Source organism: Telopea speciosissima, chromosome 2 (assembly GCF_018873765.1).
Source record: "Telopea speciosissima isolate NSW1024214 ecotype Mountain lineage chromosome 2, Tspe_v1, whole genome shotgun sequence".
NCBI lineage: Eukaryota > Viridiplantae > Streptophyta > Magnoliopsida > Proteales > Proteaceae > Telopea > Telopea speciosissima.
In genome coordinates, this window is record NC_057917.1 from 44,233,727 (window position 1) to 44,257,946 (window position 24,220).

Consider the following 24,220-nt stretch of genomic DNA (forward strand, 5'->3'; position numbering starts at 1 on the left):
CCAAAATATGTAGTCATATACGGTTGTTAAATTCAGAAACTTCCCTATGTAAGAATCAAACTACAAACCAATCTCTTTTCTTTTTTTTTTGGGGGGGGGGGGGGGGTGGGTTGCCACCAGCTTTGGCATTACAAGGAAAATCCACCCCCCTTAAACCCACACCTTTTCTTTTGGAGTGCTACCCTGGCATTACAACGAAAACCAACACCATTTAAACCCAACACCCCAGCCTTTTTTTAAATTTTCATTTCTCCCCCCACTTTTTTTTTTTTTTGGGGGGGGAGGGGGGTGGGTGGGTTTAACTGTGCCCACGCTCAACATACATTTCTTCCAAACCACCACCCCCTCTGCGGTGCTACAAGAAAATTGCACTTGAAATAGGGGGAAAACTGATTTATCAACAGTGACAACCGATTACCATAGGAGAGAATAAATTCAAGCATTTCCAGACAGCTCAGCGCTTCAACCTTCGCTCCTGATCATTGGGCATGACAGGCCAAATAAGAACCATGGTGATAGGAAAGCTTAATATTACCATAGTTGCGGCATATTTCGAACTTCCTCATGAATTGAACGGAAGAGAACAGTGGGAATGTATCTCTCACCAAAGCTTGGGAATACAACCTGCAATATCCAGAGTCATCACAAGAAAGATACCAAGAATGCAGCCATGGAGGGCTATGAGAAGATAGAGAAAGTCAAGAACAAAAAACAAGACGACTAGAAAAAAATCGTTTGTCCATGAATTCACAATCTGATTCAATTGAACCTTCTGTACAAGTTAAAGTACATTTAAGACGGTTTCAATTATCACAAAAACGGTATAGTAATTTTTGTCCATTCAATTATTTTTCCTTCTTTTTTTTTTTTTTTTTTTTTTTTTGGGGGGGAGAGAGGGGGAGAGGGGGAGCAGAGTGGACTACTAGTGTTTTAAAAAACGGACCAGATGTCAGAACATGTCTGACATTCTGAATGTCCAGTGCTTGGTCTGAACGGCTGTCTATAGTATCAAAAAAATAAAAGAGATCATAATGTGCTCTTTAAAATGAAATAGTGGTTTAATTTTATTCGACGATGTGTACATGATGGTACTCATATATTTCTAAGAGTTCAAGTTTGAACGGACTCCACGATCCAATTCTCGAGGTCCAATTATTTTGCGAAGAATTGAAATAGTTTTATGTAATTAATATTAAGTTTTGCCACATTAGATGCAGTATACCCAAGCAGGTATTAGGGAATTGTATACAACTCCTTTTAAGCTACCCCACCAGGGCTCAAGCCTTAAATTCTCATTTTTTATTTGGAAACAACCAGCAAGATGGTCTCCCTTGACAGTCTGAATGGTGGACCACAAAGTCCAATGGTCCTTGTAAACATTGTTTGAAAGCAACCTATTTAAGAGTAAAATTTTGTTCTGAAGCTCTCAATCATCTACTACTAAAAAAGAAAAGCTCTCACTTATCCTTAGGTTGTCATGATTTTTTCTTTGCCCACAAAGAAGTTTCCCACTTACAACAGTTGCCATCTTGATTTCCCTTTGTAAAATGCCAAAACCTAAGAACCAGTAATCAAACAAGAGAGAGAAGGTTGAAGAAGAAGAACGAAGACTGCTAGACAACAGCAGTATCATGCGTGCACTAGCAGGCTCCCTCACAAGTCTTTATATAGAACAAATTACACAGAGTAGAAGCCTAGAAGCTTCACATTCCTAGTTACAATAAAGTTCTAACCACACAATCTGACTAAAAGACTAACACAAGAAGTCAAGAGAATCTATCCTAAATTGCCTACTGCCATACACATAAGCATAGTTATCAAGGCTGGAAGGCGACCATAGAGTTTAAGAGGGTAAAAAATCAAGGCGACAACCGCCATGGCGACAAGGCGCCCGCCATGGCAACGCCTTGATAACTATGCACATTAGTGTACTGTGGTACACATAAATGTTTACCCCACAGTAGAACAGGTCCAATCTTTAACTCTCCCTCAAGCTGGAGCATACAAGTCTCCCATGCCCAACTTGGAACAACCTTTCCAGAACGCAGGACCAAACAAAGGCTTGGTAAACACATCACCAAGCTGATCAGCAGAGGAGACAAACGGAGTAGCAATCAGTTTCCTCATGACAGCATCCCTTACAAAATGACAATCAACTTCACTGTGTGGTTCTCTCATGAAACACTAGGTTGCTAGAAATGTATATAGCTGCTTGGTTATCAAAAAACATCTTCATGGGTTTAGCAACCAGAAAACCCAACTCTTCAAGTAAAGATCTCAACCACATCAATTCGTTTGCAGTATGAGCATAGCTTGATACTTAGCCTCAACACTGCTTCGAGTCACAATTATATGTTTCTAGCTCCTCCATGTGACTAGATTTCCACCAACAAATATACAATATCCTGTAGTCGATCAATGATCATCATCAGCATCACAAAACCCTATGAAATAAATATTTTGCTATTGGACTGGTAGAACAGGGAAGAGTGAGAAAGGTTGATGGGGATGGAGATGGCTCCTTTGGCTTTGATACAAAATTGGTGGAGGGCCAGTTAGGAGAGGGGAAGAAATCTGAGAAGAAACCTTGCAGGGAGGAGAATAACACAACCACACACTCACAATTAAGCAACCAAACAATAATCCTTATTCAATCTCCTCCACGTTGGTTACGATGCAAGTATTTAGAGAGAAAATAAAAAATAAACAAATAATCCTATGCCAACTATAAAACTGAAATAACTTGAAACTCAAACTCTATTAAACTCCTACATGGTCATCCCAAAACAAATAAAAGACTTAAATAAATAACCTACTAAATAAAAAAACTAATTCCAATACTTGATGGACCAAAACCATTAGACTGGTTCTGTCTGGGTTTGGATCTCCAAAGCCTATCATGCTGGTCCAACCAGTCAAGTAACACTACATCAGTTATCAACCATAATACTGTTGAGAACCCATTAATGCAAGAGTATACCTGTAACAATAGCTCAGACCTAACCTCACAGCAGGATCTCAAGAAACAGTCAAACCCCCAAAAGTCAACCCAAAGTCAAAGTCATACAACAACCACCATAACCTTATCCCAACTAAATGGGGTCGGCTACATGGATCTGAAATGGTCAAGACAGTAACAGAAATAAGAGAAGTAGAAGGGAGTAAAAAAGTAAAAAAGATAGAAGAAAATTACTAAAAATAGAGGTCTAAGCAGTAGTCAAAGCAGCATCCCAAGAACATCCCCCTACAAGGGGTCGGCTACACGGTTTCTTGTCCTCCAAACAAATCTATCTGCGATCATACTAGGATCGAGCCCTACCACATGCATATCCTTTCTTACCACTTCTCCAATATTCATTTTAGGCCTGCCCCTACCTCTTTTAGCTCCTTAAACCTGAGTTTGGTCACTCTTCCTTACTGGTGCATCCATGGGCCTCCGTTGGACATGACCATACCACATCAAGCGACTCTCACGGAGCTTGTCCTGGATCGGTGCAACTCCCAATTCGGTTCTAATACAATCATTCCTTACTCTCTCTCTCTCATGGTCTTGCCGCACATCCTCCGCAACATCCTCATCTCCGCTACGCTCATCTTATCTATATTACTCTTCTTAATGGCCCAATATTCCGCCCCATAAATCATGGCTGGTCTTATTACTATCCAAACTCAAAGTCATAGTCAACAAAAAAATCAATCCCTCTCAGATGAAGGTCAAACTTGAGATTTCAAACCCCCACGATGAATAATAAAACCCTTCAGAAGATGAGAATGATTGGTTAAATAATTTTAGAGTACTCAGAGCATTTCGACTTAAGATAGAAATCTGGGAAGAATAGTCAAACTAAAATTAAATAAAATCAGACCAACAGAATTTCCCCAATTCAAATTGAGTTTTACTATTAATACGGACTATCAACCCCAAATCTTAAAACAAATCAAATGACTAAATAGTGAGTAATTAGACTAACATTAATCTGAAACCTGAACTCACTGAGTTGGAGAGATTTTTAAGTAGCACACAAATGACTAACTCAGACAGCCTCCAAACGTAGGTCTAAGGTCAGGTTAGGTCTAGGGAAGGTCTTTGACTCTCCAAAGTCTTGGAGTCAGATTAGGGGGTTCAGGTCTAATTAACAGAATAATAGCTGCTGAAATTGACAGAAAAAAAGATAGTGCAGGTTCAATGATTCTGAAATTGAACTCTGATTGAAGCTTATCTGATATTAGGGATTGAATGTCGGATGAAAGAACAATGAACCCTCTTGAAATCAGGTAGCAAACATCACCAGCAAGTCAGCAACTATTGATATCGATCAGAAAATCACTAACAGGATTTGGTTCGCAGTAGAACAGGAGAAGGGAAGAAGAATGAAGAAGAAGGTAACCTCTCTCAGGTCTTAGGGAATCTCTCCCATTCTGTCTCTCACAGATTCTGGCAGCCAACGGTAACTCAAAGTTTTATTCATCAAAATCGTATCTGCGGCTTAAGCCTTACATTGCTTACATAGACTGAAAAATAAATTCCTAATCAAACAATGACAACTGAAATAGACTCCTACTATGAATAGGAGAGCTTAGAACTTAGCTGAAAATAAAAACAACTATTAAATAACTTCTCATACTTCTACTAGGAATGAAAGTAAAGCTAATAAGCTACTACTAAGCCTAATCCCATATGTCTGTCTACCTTGTACCAACCTTTTAGGCCCATTAAAATGGCCCCCTATAAAGAAAACACATGTAATCAAAAGTCCAATATGTACATAACTCATACCAAGACTTATTTTCAATAAAATAAGCCCTTTAGGTGACTTATCTGCATCACCCATTGTCAATTCTACTCTTTATTACTTCTTGCAGTAGGGGCCTACACTTAGAATCTTTTCCATGTCCAAAAGCAATCCGCCGGACAAGAGGCTATTCCTTAGAAATATGGAATAAATCCAATCCACCGAAATACTCTTCTAATGACTAGCCCCTTTCCAAAGGAGTCTAAGGAATCCCACTGTGCAATCTTAATTAGGACAGCTTGATTAAAAGCAACTCATTGAAGAGTCAGTTATAATCTAGATTGGCTTATTTATATATACCAAGCTTGACGTGGGATGTACTATTGATAAGGTTCTAAATTTCGGTTTCGAGGCCGGTTTATATCTCGGTCGAAACCTGATACTTTCTCCAGGTCTATTCAATAAATCTTGTCACAATAGAACACCACTAAAAAACAAACAACAACAAACTCAGCCTGATCCCAACTTAATGAGGTCGGCTACATGGATCCAAACAAAAGAGCGGCAAAATAATCATTTGTTTTGATATCAAAAAATTTATTTTCATTCAGAGTTGATTTTAACAACATTTGCGCACACCAAATAAGGTTTGACCATAACATAACTCCTTGAATATAAATCAAATTTAAACAATCTTGGCTTTGTTTGAAAACTTCATTGGAAAGCTTTCTAACATATCCAAGATTGCTTAAATCTGATTTATATTGAAAGAATTATGTTCTGGTCAAACCTTATTTGGTGTGCGCGAATGCTGTTAGAATCCCTCTTAATGAAATATTTTATAGATATCAAAACAAGAGATAAGTAGCTGCTCTCCTTCTTGGTCAAGCCAATTAAATCTCCTCACCCTTTACTAAATTAAGAGGGGGAATAATTTTGGTTTTTAGTCATGCTTTATCATAATAAGATTTATGGGATCTTTAGATTTGAGAAAAACTGCAACATTAGAAAGTTGAAAATTTCACCGATCATCAAAAATCCAGTTTTTGTGCTTGAATTAAGGGGTTGGCTTTTTATCCTATTGGAATTTGATTTCTAACTATTTTTATTGAATTCAAACAGGGGTATTTGCTTATATATGAATAATACCACAAGTAAATGTACATGATTCAAGCTGAAACTCCCAGGTTTCGTCAAGTTTTGATGGGGATAAAGTGAATGTACGTGATTCAGGTAGAAACTTGCAAAATTACCAAAATATGGCCAAAATTTTGAAACCAGGTCGAAACCAGGTACAAAGGGATATCACATTAAGGTTTCGTCTAAGTTTCTTGCGAAATACAGTTTAGACTGAGAATCTGCAATTGTCTTTGGATTACTGGGGTACGCCAAGGCTTGTAGGAGGAGGCTTTTTTGCTATTATTGTCTTTTGATTGCTAATGTCACCAAGCTTTCTATTCTAGTTCAGACATAATTCTTGAAATGTAGTTCGTCTATTATATTTTACAACCTCCGCTAAAAGATTACTTCCAGGCTGCCATGAAAATCAGCTTTTATTGGCTAAGCATAAAGATCTAGCAAGTCCGATAACATGCCGTAATTCTTTATGGACCTCCCTGGTTAGTAGCAACCAAGCTATGACCAAGGTTCGAAAACTCAGGTCTCCGAGGCATCTCGGCCCAACCAAAAACCGTGACAAGTCAAGATCTCGGCGAGTTACTGCTTTATTTTTTTTTACTCGGACCCCCAACTCGGTGGGTTTTACACATATTTTTGGTCTGAAACTTGGTATTCAGCCTATTTCAGGCCATTTAAACACAATGGCATGCCCAGATTTCCCAAAAAACAAGTCCAAATATGAGTTTCACTTTGAACTATAGGTTGGTAAGCGACGAATCGTACTAAAACAACCTACTTTACACATAATTAGTAATACATAGAAAATTAGCAATCAAAACATTCAATTTAGTACATATCAATCAAAACATTCAAATAAAAAGTACAATACATCAATGTTCTCTGAATTTATTACATAAAATGTGATCGAGTAATGAATTCTACCCCATATTGATCCACAAAGAATTCCCATGTAATAGACTTGCTGAAGTGTTGCGCATAGTGTGACACAACCTCCATATAAGTGTTGTCATCAACATATACCAAACTCCCTATCCAGGGTACATGGGAGGTTGTTGGTATGAGGTGTGCGATCCACTACTACTGTCATATTGAGTGTGAGGCGTGTATGGCTGGTTTGGGACTAGGAATATGTACCTAAAACTCGACCCAGTGCTTTGGTTATCAAACTCAATTGCTGACTGCCCAAACTGACTATAGTCACTATATTCAGAACTGGTACTCTCCTAGCTATAGGCTTAGCCATGATGATACTGAGATGAATGCTATGACTGATGCTCAGTAGTAGTATCTATACTCATGCTTCCGAAACTTGCAAGCATAGTGTTCATACTATTGTCATCATCCTGAGCATGTGAGTGTTTGCGACCCTCCTTTTCTTTCTGTTGTATGCTTTAGTGTGGCCACCATGGTCTTGATCTTGAGTGGCATGCGTAAACTAAGACTCACGTGTGAAACGCACAGGGTCCTCCTGCGTTCCCACTTCATACTGGTATTGCTCGCGCATCCCCACCACTAACCACCACTCTGCATGCCACCACCCCACCACTACCATCACCACTGTCATCATCATCAGCAGCAAGCTTAAAAGGTCTCGGTAACTCTGAACACGCCCCTCTTGCGACATATATTCCTCAACATCAGGACCGGTTACAGACGCAATGGCGGGGTCGGGCCTACATCCAGGCTGATCCATATCGGGTATACCACGATCCCTCACCCACTGGAATAGGGGATCCTCATCCTCATCAGAGTCCTGGAAAATGTTGGACAGTTCAATGGGTTCTTTGTCATTGGCTTCAATTCCTTCACGTATGTGCCTCATCCTTACTCTCATATTGTAGTGCACATACACAAGCTGCTCCAATCGTTTGCCACCCAACCTATTCCGCCTCTTTAAATGTATCAATGATAATGTACTCCAGTTCCGCTCACATCCGGAGGATGAACAAGTTTGTGAGAACACTCTCACTGCTACCTTCCTCAAGTTGGGTGAACTTGTACCATAAAGCACCCACTAGTCGGCTGCATTACAAATATAAAATATTAAGAATATGTACATTCTAAAGGGATAAAATTATAATTCATAAATGTAATACCATGCCACCTACCAGGGTCTGACATTTGTCTACCCTCCACTGCAGCTTGTCAACCGAAACTTACTAAGACCTGTCTGAAGTATTTGATCTATTTTCATTTTAAATTTCAAACATTGTTAGAGGCATTAGTATTTGCTATTTAGTAATTACATTCATAAACTAACTACCAAAGTACCAAAGTCCCAGACTCTCACCTCATCATTGCAAGTAGCTTGTATCTTTGGATTGGGCTCCAACTTCTCAATAACAGCTTGAACTGTCACTGATGAATTTGTGTCTAGCCCAAGATCTTGGGAGTACTGACACTTTGGATTCAAATAGGATGCTGTTAAAGTAGACACCACAAATATAATTTGTTAGTGACTTAATGCCTTTGGGTTTTAAATATGTAGATGTAAAAAAGTTTTAACATTTAAAGTGTAAAGCATGTTGAACTCACCAACTTTATGCAATGGATGACTCAAGTACTTCCCCCACTACTCATCAATGATGTTAATGTAGGACTTTGCACTTTGAGGTATAGTAGCTCTAACGATTTCCTTCATTTTGTGAATGGCAGCATAAATGTGGACTAAGGTAGGCTTCTTCTCTGTATCAACCATCCTCAGTACTACTACCACTGGCTCTAATATGGCAACCACTTTATGCAAGTCCTTCTAGAATCCGTCACTTGCAATGGTCTGTTGTGCTGCCTTCCCTTCTTCTGACCTAGAACCTTGCTAACCAAACCATTGTTTACTTGCAAACATAGACTTCAGACCTATCACCTTCGTCTGGAAGCTCTTCAATGCAATGTAATTGGTGGTAAATCGAGTGATACCAAGCCTCACTAAATCTCCATTACATTTTTCCCTCAACAAGGCTAAAACATAACCATGGTTATATACAAAATTTGTACTTGTCTTGCCCTATTTACCACACCCGCCATCGAAGTCTTTTTCCCCATGTCATTCAGCATTAAATCAATAGAATGGGCTGCACATGGAGTCCAAAAGAGTCGGATCCTCGTACTCTTCTTATTCATCAACTTCTCTCCAACTTTTTTAAAGTTGGAACCGTTATTCATCACAATTTGGATAACGTTCTTTGCTCCTACCTCCTCTACCACTTGCTTCAACTCCTTATATAAGTATGATGCATCCTTTACATACTTTGATGCATCGACAGACTTCAAGAATATAGTCTTCCCATTGCAACTCACCATGAAATTTATGATGACTAGTCTAGTAGATCCAGTCCAACCATCAGCCATAAAAGTAATCTCATGTTCCCCACATTAGCTTCAAACCATCAATGTAATCTTTCAGCTCCTATACCTCCTGAGGCAAATATACATTATGTAATTCATGTGGTGAAGGCCCCGTCCATCTTGGGCCAACCCTCCCTGCAGCATCAAGGAATGCATTATAGTATGTTCCTTATGCTACATTAGCTGAAATGCCATGGTAAAGCATGAACTTGTTGAAGGCTTTCCGTTCTTCCTCTTGTTTACCACCAAACACTTGCGGAATGGTTGGCTGGTAGGCATCTTGTTGCCTAAAAATTGTTGAATCCTGCTAAAAAATGGGATCTGGAGAATGCGCTCAAGGTCGGGTTGGGGGCAGTGGCATATTTCTTGTCCCTGTGCTTTTCCTCCTCTCATCTTCTTGCACTGGTGCAGCTAAGCCAAATCTACCAGCTCCTCTTGCCTGCTCATATCTTCTCACATTATCAAAATGCAAACTTTGTCTACTCTTTGCCAACGTCTGCTGGTAAATTCTCCATTCAGCCTCTGATTGAAACTCACCAGGTGGAAGCCTAAAGTCAGTATCATCTCCTCCACGAACCTCTACACCAGGCCTCTCTAGTACTGCCTCATCAAACTGTTGTTGCATTCTTTCCCTCTCAGCTTTCTTTATTCTTCCTCCTTTCAAGTTTCGTGTCATTGCCACTTTCACTTGGGTAGGAACATTTGGGCATGAGGCAACATCCTTGCCTGTAACAAACAAATGTTGCTTTAACCCGGTGGCTCCTCCAGATAGCAACTTTCCACAATAATTTTGGACTTTTTTTTGTCTTCAAAGATTGGGACTCCATGTTGTCATGCTATATCAGACATTGTGTACAAAATGTCTTATATTTTACATAAAAAAGCATGTATTAATAACCATGGTTCACTTATAGTATGCAATTCATAACTGTTAAACATAATGTCAAGCTACTAGAACTATGAAATAACTATCTCTTATTTATCCCCTAACCCTAATATTTATTTCTTAATTAAAAATAATATTTAGAATTTTTATTAAAAATATTTATACCTTAAAGTATAAGAAAAATATAATGTAATGATGTATTTGACACCATTTGAAGTTGAACATTACGTACATATGTTGTACATAATTTTCCATAAACAACAAGTATTTTTCTTAATATTATATATATTTTTTAATTTTAACAATATTTTTATTAAATCTGAAAAATAAAATAATTTTTTTAATGGGTGAAAATAAAAAACTAATCCATAAGGCTGTAGAGCATCCCAAGTTGTTCAATATATATGAAAATCATTTCCAAACAATCACTATTCATCCTATTTTTTTCAATTTTTTTTCAAATAAATCATTTATTTTTCAGAAATTATATTAAAAAAATTAATAACTAAAAAATAATTCTGACTCCATCAAGTGATAGATCGGCCAAAGATGTTTAACATATTTCAAAACCACATGAATCTATCAAGGAATGCACAAATTTTGTTGCAAAAAATAGATTTGGGGAAAAGAGGGAATACCTTTGAAAAATCTCCAAATAGGTGATGATTCTTGGACCGTTGGAGTTGAATCTTCAATTTAGTAGTTGAATCACACTTGAAACCATGCAATCCATCCAAGATTTGAAGCAAAGAAGACGAAAATGGAGGTAGGAGGTGTTTTTTTTCTATTTTTTATAGCCTCAGGACAGAACTCGCCCAGATTTGCGAGTTTTGTCCATTAGGTTCTTTTAAATGGGGTAGATGGGTCTAAAATGGGTTAAATATATGGGTCAAAACCATATCCAAAACCGATACCGAGATCTTGCCGAGATCTCGAAACCTTGACGGGATCTCAGCGAGAAATTGTAAAAATATAATGTAAAAAATATAGAAATAACCTTAACAATATGGGTCAAAACCATGGTACGAAACGATATCTAGATCTCGCTGAGAAATTGTGAAAATATAATACATAGGTGGTTTCGACTCGGTTTATTGAAATACCGAGAAACTCGGCGAGATCTCGCGAGTTCTCGAACCATGGCTAAGACTAGCTAGCAACAAAGACCTGATACGGATCCAAGATACCAAAACCCTTATTGGATCGCATGTGGGCCCACTCCGAATAATAGAACTCAATTGATTAAAGGAATGGCAATCTCATAAATTATTGAAAGTCTAAATCACAATAAAAGAGAACAAAAGAGAGAGTCACGTGGGAAAAGGGTAAATTTGAAGCAAAGTTAAAGTATGAGATATGAGGGTTTAAGATGAAAGGAGAGGGTAATATGTGTTGTATATAGGTTGTCATTGTTGGCAACCAAGTGCATATCAGTGATTAGGTGGCCAATTCTGAGGTAAATTAGGTAATTCAGCAGTTCACAGTCTTCATATGGTTGAGTATGTGTTTGGGCAATTCTAGCAGTGCTTAGTCTGGTAATTTGGCACAGCTGGTAGTCCAGTGGCAGTCAATTTGAGCCTTCTTTCATAATTGGCAGAAAGAGAAAATGGAGGTGAGGCCCACTGAGTAGCATGTGGCCTGGTAGAGCAGCACACTGGCTAAGCTAACAACCACATGGCACGAGCTCAGAGTAAAGTTGTTTGGTGTGGCTTCCTCAGGGGCTGACTGGCAGGGTTGTTGCAGCTACACCCTCAGCAGATGCAGCCACACCCGCAGCATGGTGCGGCCACGGCTGCAGGCCGTGTGGGCGTACCCCAACAGGTTCCCCGGCTGTATGCCCATGCATGTGGTGCCATGGCACATGGCTTGGCCGTTTTGAAAATCTCCATACTTAGTTTTTTATAGGAATCTCAAGGTAGCTACTATTTGTATCAACCTTTGCAGGCATAGTTCAAGATCTCGTCTTGTCTCACCATTTCGGGCAGGTCAAGATTTCCGAAATTTACCGAGATGGACTGCCGAAATATGGCAAAAAAGGCTTGATACTTCATGTACACCCTTATTTAATCTAAATAAACACATTTAAACCTTCATATTGAAAAAACTGAACTCAAAGTGGTGTTTTGGGTTTGCACCCTTGATTGACTGTATACAGTCGGACCCTAATGTATAAATAGTTAAATGCACATTGTTTAAGTAATATACCGAAATTTCATGAAATATACCGAAATTTGGATGTTTTTCATTTCATCTCGTCTCGACAATATCAAGATATCCGAAATATCGGCGATATATCGTGAGATTTTGAACCATGTTCGCAGGGGTTTTGATTTGCAAATCATATTGAGATTTGGTTACAGGGGCCCAAATGGTTGGGCGAGGGGCTCTGTTGCAAATAACAAAAATTACTTGATCTATGGACCGGATTTAACAAGAGTTTTTTTCTTTTTTGCGAGATTCCATTTATTAAAATCTGATTAGTTCAAATTCCACGTACTGTATGCGAGCGTCGCATCATGTTTGAGCCCTACAAAGTCACGTGCCTCAGTGTAGCATATGTATGCTAAGACGGCCTCTCAAGATTCCATTGGACAACCTCTCATTCATTGTAGCTAAATGCTTCTGACCAAGATCCATGTCCAAGGGCCTTACCTTTCCCACTCAAAGCCGACCAAATCGACTAATAATCACTTTTTACGCAGTACAAAGCAATCAAATGATGAAACATCATCTGACAACGGACCACATGATGAAACGATCTTCACGCAAGCCTTCTGAGGTGTTTCGCATGTATTCTATGCACACCATCACGATTCCCTTATGGCACTCCTCATTGGCCAGTCTTTTTGGGGTCTAACACGGTCAGACAGCCTATTAGTGCTGATTTAACACGCCATGACTTTTTGTGTGGATTTTGGCAATCCTCAACAAATGCGACCTCGTACACCCCATGGTCCACGGGTTCCTATGCTTCGCCTGAGCTTGATACACTGGCCTGAATATTCCAAATGGAATTTTCTGATTGGGCCATCTATGATCAAGCCTAACTTGGCCGTTTGATCTCCGTTAGGTGAGCCACATATCAAAATTCTAAGAAAATTACCCTCTACTGCATGTCTACGACAGCAAAACTCTATGGTTAAGCATGAATTTTGTGAGAAAAAACCAAGAAGAAAAAGAGAGTTGTGTCCTTAGTGAGATGCATTGAAGGCCATCTAACTAATCTTGCGAGCTTGTTTAGAGGCACATTGAAGTACATAAGTTGGTGGTTAAGCTTCATTGAAGAACAAAGTGGCGCATTAAATTGTTATTGGTGAAGAAAGACAAAAAAGGAAAGAAGACAAGGAAGAAGAAGGGTTGAGTGGTCCTCTCATTGCAGTACTTACTTGAACGCACAAGTCTCTCCATCAAGGTCAGAGTTGATAGTTCCAGTAGGCTCCACTACATCTGAAGGACATCACAGAGCAAGGGTTGTAATCATTTCTTCATTGTATGTTTTTTACAAACACATCCCCGCCAATGTTGTATAGTAGAGATAGGTAGTTTACTGTTGAAAGACCTAATCTAGTTTGTGCTTAAATATAGGGCATTGTTATAAGCCCACAAACCTTTATCATCGTAAAGGGTATTCAGTGGATGCTGAATATTGGGAGTGTGGGTGCTATCATTGTATTGGCATTTTTTAATGCCCTCTCAGTTCTATGCTTAATAAACCTGGGTGTGGGTACTCCTAGCTATAGATGCAACAAAAGTAGAGTATTGAGCAAATACAAAGCCCTAGTGGCATTGCTTCGTGGATGTGGCAACTTTCCAAACAACGTACATCTTGTGTTGTGGGTGTGCTTGCTTGTATGTTCATGTATCAGAATTGAAAGTGTGTGGGTTGCAGGTTGGGTGTACACACTTGGTAGAGCCTTTTACAGTCAAGTTGGGGTGTGTATACATGCTTGTGTGATCATTAGTTAGCGCCAATAGACTCCAACCAGCAGAGTGTCAGAAAGAAATTTGGAAAAATTTAATCACTGATTCACCCCCCCCCCCTTAGTGACAATCATCAAACATCAATATGGGAAAGTGGAGATATTGGGTATTAATTAAAACCTCAAGAAGGGAACTACTGATAAAATGGTGAGGGAGACAGATTCTCTCCTACCTCTTGACAAAGCAGCAACTCAAAAGGGAAACCAGTGGCTGAAAAACAAGATTTCTAGCAGTAGGAGATCTCATTCATGAAGGCTTCTATTGATCTAAAACTCCAAAGGCAAGCTATTAGCCAACTCTTCTCTGAAGTCCAACAAACCCTCGAGTCGTTCAAGCGTCTTTAGATCCGCAATAGTTGCTGGCAGAGGGAGAACCAGATTCTGAAATCGATTTTGTGTCTCACAAATCCAGCAAGCTTTGGAATTGAGTAAGAAGAAGAAAGAAGGGGGGGGGGGGGAATCTCACAAACCAGCCCATAGGCTCTCAAACACAATCGATTCAATTCATCTTTCATTGGTTACAAGCTAGTATTTAAAGAAAATAAAAACTCCTAATTGTAATCTAAAACTAAAATAAAATCCTAATGCAACTCTATCACTAATTAACCTATTAGAATTAAAATAGAAAATTACAAGATAATAGACGATATACTCTCTCTTTTTTTTTTTTTCGGTAAATGAATATATTACCGAACCCCAAGAGGGGGAAAGGAAGGGGGAACCAATGTACAAGTAAAGAATAGAAAAGAAGCAGAGAGGAGAAAAAGGAGGGGGGGGGAGGCAGCCAGCCAGCCTACGCAGAGGGAGGCCGCAAAAGGGCAATATCAAGGCCCAAAAAAATCAAAATGTGTCTGTTTCTGAAGTTGTCCTTGCAATGTCGCTGCCGGATATAGCTAAGCTTGGAAGAAACATCGGAGGAGATGGCTTTCCAAATCGTATCGAATGATCGAGATTTGGAAGTCCATCTCCTAATAGTTCTCTCCAACCAGATATGGTGAACTGCAACGCTAAAAACAAGCTTCCCAATAGTGTCACAAATAGAGTTCCCTGGGAAATTCTTGAGCAACCAAAGCCGTTCACGGTCAAAACTCCTAGCTCTTCTAGTCTGCGGCCAAATAGAAGACAAGGCCTTGTTCCAAATGGTAGAGATGAAGGGGCAATCAAAGAAGAGGTGAGTGGTGTCTTCTCGGCCAATCCAGCAAAGGTTACAAGAGGGGGAGGTTGGGATGGAGCGGTGGATGAGGAAGGCTTGGGTAGGCAAGCAATGTCTGAGGGTTCTCCAAACAGTGAAGCTGTGGCAGGGTATGTGGCCCTTGAACCAGACTAGGTTGTGCCACGGTACAAGAGGGCTAGGGTCCCTAGAGAGGTTCCAAGCAGAAGAAGAGGTGAAGATACCTTTGGAAGAGGGAAGCCAGTTAACCCGGTCCGCATGTGATATTGATTTTCATCACATGTAATATTGATTTTCATCACATGTGATATGGATTCTTGTCCAAGATTGCAAGATATTTCTGGAATCCTTCCTAAATGGAAACTTTGTATTGTAATCTTTCTTTCTCTTTATATTCTGGTGAGCTCTCTCATCTATTGTAATTGTTATATATACTCCCATTGGAGAATCAATGAATTGAGGAAACAAATTATACCTTAATACAAGATATTAAAAACCCTAATAAATAAATAAATAAGACCAGCCGTGCCATTTGGGACACCCTGTCAACCGCATTCTCTGCTCCTTCTGAAAGCAGAATCATGTCCCTCAACATAGCTCTCCAAGATTTGACTCAAAAGCCTGAAGAATCGGTTTCCCAGTTTTTGCAGCCTGCCAAAACTATTGCTGCCAAACTCAATGTGGCAGGTTAGACAATTCGTCCAAGTACGTTCAATCTCCATATTTTTTGCAGCTTGAAGATAGAATCCCAAAATGGCCTCTTCTCTTCTCACTTGGACTGATCCGATCTCTTATGATGACCTACATGCCATGCTTTTGAGTCATGAGGTTCTTCAAGGTACTTACATGACCAAGCTTGCACTCACTGATGCTCCTCTTGCAACTAGTTCTCCGACAGCAAACACTGCTCAACGTTTTGGATCATCTATTGAATCCAATCTCCTGCCTCTCAATGTGAGGGTCATGGAGGTCGTAGGGGTCATGGTTGTGGTGGTCGCGGTTGTGGTGGCTCTTATGGTGGTTCATTTGGTTCCTATCCTGGACAGTTTTGGTGCAATATTTGTCATTGCACCAATCATTCGACTGATCGGTGCTATTTCCGCAATCAAGGTGGTAATCCTAATACCCAAACTATTCCCTATCCCACTTCTCAATACCCATCTACTGTTCACTACACTTATCCCACTTATCCACCATCTCACTCCTCTTATGGCCACCCCAACCCCCCTCTTTTACCAACACCCCACCCCTCCATTGCCCTACCTTGGTACCTTGACACCAGAGCTTCTCATCACGTGACTCCTAACATCCAATCCCTTTCCCAATTTGATGAGTACACTGGTACGGATCAATTACATGTTGGCAATGGTAAGGGTTTACCAATTTCACATATAGGTTATTCCTCTCTTCCTTCTTTTTCTTCTTACTCTTTTCATTTAAATAATGTGCTACATGTTCCCTCTATCTCTAAGCGCCTTCTTTCTGTTCAGCAATTTTCTAAGGATAATAATGCTTATTTTGAGTTTCACCCTTCTCACTTTCTTGTGAAGGATCAGGTAACCAAGTACACGCTGCTGTCTGGACCGAGTAAAGGCGGTCTCTATGAGCTTCATCCTTCCTCCTTGCCAACCGCTAATACTGTTGTTCGATCCTCCATTGATGTTTGGCATAGTCGTCTAGGACACTCGCATGAGCGATTGCTATGTCATATGCTTGCTTCTAATAACTTACCTTATTTTCCACGTCTTAATAATATTTGTACAACTTATCAATTAGGCAAAGCCAGCCGCCTTACTTTACCTGTTACTCATAATCGTAGTTTATTTCCATTGGATTTTAATTCATAATGATGTGTGGGGACCCTCTCCTACCCCCTCTTTATCTAGACATCGGTTTATGTTATTTTTGTGGACGGTAACACTAAATTTATTTGGTTTTATCCCTTTATGCGTAAATCGGATGTTTTCTCAACATTTTCTCAATTTTAGGCTCTAGTGGAACGTCATTTTAATAGAAAAATCAAGTCCATTCAAACTGATTGGGGCGGGGAGTTTTGCACTCTACCCATACTTTTTAGTAAAGTTGGAATTTCTCACAAGCTTTCTACGCCTAATACCCATGAGCAACAAGGGGTGGCTGAATGCCGTCATAGGCACATTGTTGAAACCGGCCTCTCCCTTATTGCTCATGGGTCTATTCCCCGTCATTACTGGACCTATACTTTTGAAACTGCGGTTTATTTAATTAACAGAAGGCCTTCGGTTGTCTCTAGCGGAGTCTCCCCCTTCCAACTTGTTTATCATAAAATACCAGAATACAAATTTCTTAAAGTTTTTGGTTACTTGTGTTATCCTTATTTACGCCCGTATAATAAGCATAAGATGGACTTTCGCTCAATGCCATGTGTTTTTCTTGGCTATAGCCCCTCCCATACTGCCTATCGTTGTCTTCACATTCCTTCTGATCGAACTTTCATCGCTTGACATGTTCCTTTGTTGAGAATTATTTTCCATTTTCTACTATGACTTTGGGTCCTGATCCACCTTCTTCCCCCGTTGCATCCTCTCCATGGGTTGCTGCCCCCATTCGGCTGCCTCCTTCCCACGGTTTGCCCTTACCAGAGCCAATACCAAATACCCGGTTACTAGGTGTGCCCAGCCCTGCACCCGCCAGCCTTAGGACCCCACAGCCCTCCCCTACACCGTCCCCACTCTTACCCACAGCCTCACTGCCCAGGCGAACTCGCCTCCTGAGTGACATCTATACCGCCACCACCACTACTAACCCGGCCCCCTCTGCCTCTCCATAGCTGCCTTCTCAGTCTATGCAGCTTCGCCCACGCCGCAATGTGCTATGGTTGTTACTAATGATACTTCTGAGCCTACTTGTTCATCGCAGGCTACTAAGGCCCCTGAGTGGTGTGTTGCTCTGGTAGAGGAGTTCAATGCTTTGCTTCGCAATGGGACTTGGTGCTTGGTTCCGTGGACACCTAACATGAATTTAATTGGATGCAAATGGGTGTATCGCATCAAAAGGAGGGCCGATGGGTCACTTGAGCGCTATAAAGTGCGCCTCATTGCCAAGGGCTTTCACCAACAGCACGGTCTTGATTATAAAGAAACTTTCAGCCCAGTAATTAAGCCCACAACCATTCGCTGCGTTCTCTCCCTCACAGTTTCGCAGGGTTGGTCTGTTCGCCAGTTAGACGTCAGTAATGCATTTCTCCATGGGCAGCTGGAAGAAGAGGTTTATATGTCTCAACCGCCAGGGTTCACAGACTCCAATCATCCGACTCATGTGTGCCGCCTTCATCGCTCCATTATGGCCTTAAATAAGCGCCCAAGGCCTGGTTTTGTCGCCTATCTGATTTTCTAATTCTCTTGGTTTTCATGGCTCCAGGACTGACACCTCTCTTTTTATTCGTCAACAAGGGGGTCATGTAAGCTACATATTGATATGCGTGGATGACATTTTAGTTACCAGTAGTGATCCATCTATGATTTCTTCCTTATTGCAACAGTTATTTGGTGAATTTTCCATCAAAGATCTTGGTGATCTGCATTTTTTCTTGGTGTTCAGGTCACCCGTCATTCCAAGGGACTTCATCTCTCTTAGTCTCGTTATATTTCTAATTTTCTACATTGCGCTGGCATGATTGATTGCAAACCAAAGTAGACTCGCATGGCTATAACTCAGGCAGCATCAGTTGCAAGGGGTGCTCTCTTATCAAATTCCACCGAGTATAGGTCGGTAATGGGTGCTTTCCAGTATTTACTTTAATATGCCCAGATGTTTCCTTTGCTGTTAATCGGGCCTGTTAATTCATGTATGCTCCTATTACAAACCATTGGCAGATGGTGAAGCGAATCCTTCACTACCTTAAACACACAGGTAATCATGGTTTACATATTGAACGGTCAACCTCCCGTTCCTTACAGGCCTTCCCGGATGCAGATGGGCAGGTGATGGTCTTGATCGTAAATCCACTAGGGATTTGTAATATTTCTTGGACCCAATCTTGTTTCCTGGATCTCCTGCAAGCAGAAAACACTAGCTAGATCTTCAACAGAGGCTGAATACAAAGCCTTGGCTGATGCCTCAGCCGAATTAATATGGCTTGAATCCTTGTTAGGTGAACTCGGTTATCCCATTGCTGGTGCTCCCATATTATGGTGTGATAACATTGGGGCAACTTACCTTTCGGCGAATCCAGTTTTCCATGCTCGCACAAAGCATGTTGAAATTGATTTTCACTTTGTTCGTGATCGTGTGGCCAAGAAGCGACTTCAAGTTCAAATTTCCACTAAGGACCAGTTGGCTGACACATTTACCAAAGCACTTGGAACGGCCCATTTTCAATTTCTAAGGGACAAGCTGAAGATTCAGGATCCCGATTCTCCACCTTGAGGGGGTGTAATGGACGATATACTCTCTCTCTCTTTTTCATCACATGTGATATGGATTCTTGTCCAAGATTGCAAGATATTTCTAGGATCCTTCCTACATGGAAACTTTGTATTGTAATCTTTCTTTCCCTTTATATTTTGGTGAGCTCTCTCATCTATTGTATTGTTACATATACTCCCATTAGAGAATCAATGAATTGTGGAAACAAATTACACCTTAATACAAGATAATAAAAACCCTAATAAACAATTAAATAAAACTTAATATCCCACTGAACCCAAAAATCAATTGGACTCGGTTCTCAATCTAGGTTCTCAAACGGGTTCACCCATGGAAGCGGTCCTACATCAAGACCACTGGTGTATGTGATAAACTGGGTCCATAAATGAACCACTTCAGCTTAGCTCTGGGCTTATGGCTAAACCCATCACACCTATAGGACACGATAAAACTCTTCAATGGGATGGCACCATTGATGCATGTTTATCACCACACTAGGCTTCAGAGAGCTATGTATGATAGGTTGCAGAAAATTAAGCAACGTCAAGTTACTCCAGTAAGGGATAGCAGTCTACCCATGGAAGAGGACAAATATCAAGGACAATCCCAAGTTCATCGCCCTAACAGAAGGAATAGAGAATACAAAGACTACAGGAAACGGCCTAGACCTCCAAAGGCATTCAAGTTGAAGGACTATGATGGCAGACCAGATCAACAGGTATTTTGTGATTGGTTAGCTGCTTTAGATGATTATTTTAAATCTTTGATTGGTATGATTTATTTGAGCCCGGGAAGATAAGGTTAACTCGTACTAATCTAGTGGGGCCAACCCTTGAGTGGTGGAGAATTACTGAGAAAAATCTTCGGTATGAAGGCAAAGCACTTATTAATTGGGAAGAGATGAAGGAAGACCTAAGTAGGAAATATTTTCCACGGGCATTCAGAACTCGACAGCAAGCTCAAATAAATTCTCTTCGACAACATTACCACCAAAAGGCCTTCAAATCTAATGACAACTTGAAGCCTCCATCAATGAGATTCAGTTTGCAAGTTGAAGAGTGTTGGAAATCTGACATCACAAGTGTTAAATCGGTGGCTAAATACAAATTTACATTACCAAAAGAAAGAAAAAATGCCTGAAGCTTCAAAAATGGAAAGTCAACAAGTAGAAGAATCTACTGAAGAGGTCAATGTCGAAGAGAACAAAGTAGACAAAGCTGAAACAGCAGAAGATGCAGAGGTGGTTGAGAGGTCAATCTTCATGGACCTCCCGAATCTACGGCATAGAAATTTAGGCCTTTGGCCAAATAAATAAAGAACAACCGTGGGGCTCCTCTTTACCTCACTATTTTATGAAATCCTCTCTTGCAAGCTGTTGCAACCTTTCTTCTATGAAGATCTGCTTTGTGTGTGATCGAAGCTGGTGGGATTGGTGTGTGATCCAATCAGCACCTTGCGGTGTGGAACCCGGGTGGTTCATTGATGGAATTGTTGTTTGATCCAATCGACACTTTGCGGTGTGAAGTCCGAGTGGTTCCTCTTAAGTTCTACTTTCAAGTTTCTGACCAAGATCTGATGTTTATTCAAGTTTCAACTTCCAACAAGCTGCTACCAAAGAGTTTCTGCAACAACATTAAGTTAAAAGTGATCCCCATCCTCTCCCTTCTTCTAATCCTCTACAGCCCCAACCCTAAGTTTTCCCCCTTTTATTTTTCAATTTCCCAGACCGTAACTTCCCCACAGACCTAACCAGCCATCAAAACTTCATCAAACTTCAACCACAACACCCCCTGCCCATAAGAACTCGATCTCCCTTGCTGCCCCCGCTCCAGCTACTGAAACCCTAATTTCCTCCCATCTCAAATCAATGCCCAAAACCCTAATTTCTGCCCTGTCCAACCCAACTGTTAGAACAGTCTAAAAATCTGACCAATTATCTCTCATACCCTCCTAAAAAAACCATTCAAGTTTGGTTGACTTCTGTCCAGCCAAACCCTAGAAATCCATCTTTTACTCTTTTTCCAAAACCCGAAACCCTAATCCTAAATTGCTGTTAATTCAAATCAGTATACTTCTCTCCATTAAAACATCTTTGAACCTTCACTGATAGACTCCCCTACCTTGACTTGACATAACTCACACATCAAATCCTAACCCTAATTTAACCCAAAACCCTATTTTTACCTAGCTGATTCACCTGTTCATGATAGATCCTGGTTTACTGGCTCCTAGTTGGTCTCCTACAAATCTAGGACTACAGTAGCCATTTTGATATCTGAAAGGCCGATCTTGCATCTTGTTCATCTTGTTGCATGCTGTTACATAAGAGTGCGTGGGGACAATAGTGGCTCTCTAGATTAGCACCTGGTGCTAATGCCGAGAGACTTCTTATCCACGATTTATGAGTGAGTTTTTATTATTTTGCCCCTAACCCTATATATCCCTTGTACATCCCTTTTCTAATTAATCAAGTTACTGCTCACGGTTGTGTGAGCTTCTCTTCCTCTTCTTCTCTCCTTCTCTTCTCCCTTTCTCACAAGTTACATGGTATCAGAGCTGACCCATTAATATCAGTGCACAACTTGCGAGATTTTCTTCACTTTCTCTATTTCTGGTCCCCTTAACCAGAGGTTGCGAACTTCAGCACAGGGGTGATTTCACCCCTTCTTTTTGTCTGTTCTTGGTTGTGGCTTGAATATCGGTGATGATGCTCTAAATCAGCTTCTACTTAATATAAAAGCAGATTTCCGAAGGTTTTTTATGGTGATTTTATGAAGGACTTGATGCGACAGGTTGCTGGTTTGATGTTTGTTCGATGTTTTTTAAATTGTGTGTGAAGGATTGACTACGGCAAGGTGTAGGTGTGTAGTTGTGGTGATTCGATTGGTGTTTGGTGATTTATTTGATCACTTTTGTGGCAGCAGGTTGCTGGTTGGGTGTTTGAGTAGATATTTTTCAAATTGTTTGGTGAATCCTTGGGTGAAAATTCCAAAAAAGAAGACATGGGAGATGATGATAGAAAGAATACTGTGGTTATGGAGGTGGTTTCCTCATCCTCCAATCGAATCACTGAAAAGAAGCTTGATGGAATCACAAATTTTCAGCAATGGAGAAAGATTGTGAATCTTGTCTTGACAGGTCATGATCAGCAGGCTCATTTGACGGGAACCAAACCAGCAGATGATCCGACTTGGGATACCATTGATGCCAGAATTCTTGGGCAGATGTTGAATTTGATGGAGAACCATATAGTGGATTTGGTTACTCACATTGATACTGTGAAAGAATTACGGAAGTATTTGGGTGTTTTATATTCTGCCAAAATAACTTATCTCGCATATCTAAGGAATTCTATCAGACTGAGCGAAAGGGGCATTCTATCACCCAATACTTTGCTGATTTCAAGAGAATGTATGAAGAAACTCCTCCTTCCTATCACCTCCGACGTGAAACAAATGCAGACTCAAAGAGAGCAGTTAACTATTATGGGCTTTTTGGGAGGACTTGGACAGGAGTTTGAGACAGTCCGATTACAGATTCTTGGTGATGAAACTGTTGCTTCACTCACAGATTCTTCAAGTATCCCGTGAGAATTCTCATGATACTACACCTATAGCCGAGAGTTCTGCCCTAGTGCCTCAATCAGGTACTGGTGTACATGGTTGTGGAGATGGTGGGAATCATGGGGGAGGCCGTGGGCGTGGAGGTGGCCATGGTGGTGGTCATGGCACTGGGAGGGGCCAATTTCAGCAGGGTTTTTGGCCGGTCTGGTACTTCTTCTGATGGTTCGGATTATGCGAGGACTTGTCATCATTGTGGCCAACCTGGTCACATTCAGAGGTTTTGTTGGAAGCTCCATGGAAAGCTAGCAACACAGCAGTTTGATGATTTTCCCACTAGTGGTGATTCAACCCCTCAGTCTCAATCCTCTGAGGGTAAGGTTGTGGTAATGTCAGAGGAGGAATTTGCACAGTACAATCAGTTCCAGTTTTCACAGCCCACTTCTTCCACTGCTACTCTGGTGAGGACAAGTAATGCAACTATGTCTCAATCTGCTACCTCCCATCCCTGGATCATTAATTCAGGGGCATCCGATCACATGTCTGGGATGTCAGGTATCTTTTCTTCTTTGTCCCCATCATCTTGCAGTGTTACTTTAGCTGATGGGTCTTTAACAAAGGTTAAAGGAACTGCCATTGTTCATCCTAGTTCATCTCTTTCTTTATCCTCTGTTCTCTACCTTCCCAATTTTCCTTTTAATCTTATGTCAGTAAATTGACCAAAACCTTTAAATGTTCAATGATATTTTATCCTGATTCTTGTATCTTTCAGGATCTTGCTATGACGAAGACGATTGGTAGAAGACGGGAGTCAGGGCGACTATATTTGCTTGAAGATACTCAATCGGTTCTGTGCTCCAGTGTTGCTTCCTCCCATCAAATACATTGCCAGTTTGGTCAGCTATCTTTGGAGAGTCTTAAAAAATTAGATCCTAGTTTTGTCTCATTCTAGTCTTGAATGTGAGTCCTGTCAATTTCGGAAACTTCATCGTGTGAGT

General features: G+C 40.5%; 1 protein-coding gene across 1 annotated transcript in view; it reads right to left on the reverse strand.

Moving 5' to 3' along the window:
* Positions 1-307: 307 nt before the first annotated feature.
* Positions 308-24,220, reverse strand: part of LOC122652568 (S-sulfo-L-cysteine synthase (O-acetyl-L-serine-dependent), chloroplastic-like) — a 71,652-nt gene continuing 47,739 nt past the window's right edge. The window contains exon 10 of the mRNA XM_043846352.1: positions 308-624. Within this exon, the coding sequence (XP_043702287.1) occupies positions 532-624 (93 nt within the window). The 3' untranslated portion in view covers positions 308-531. The remainder of the gene's footprint in view (positions 625-24,220) is intronic.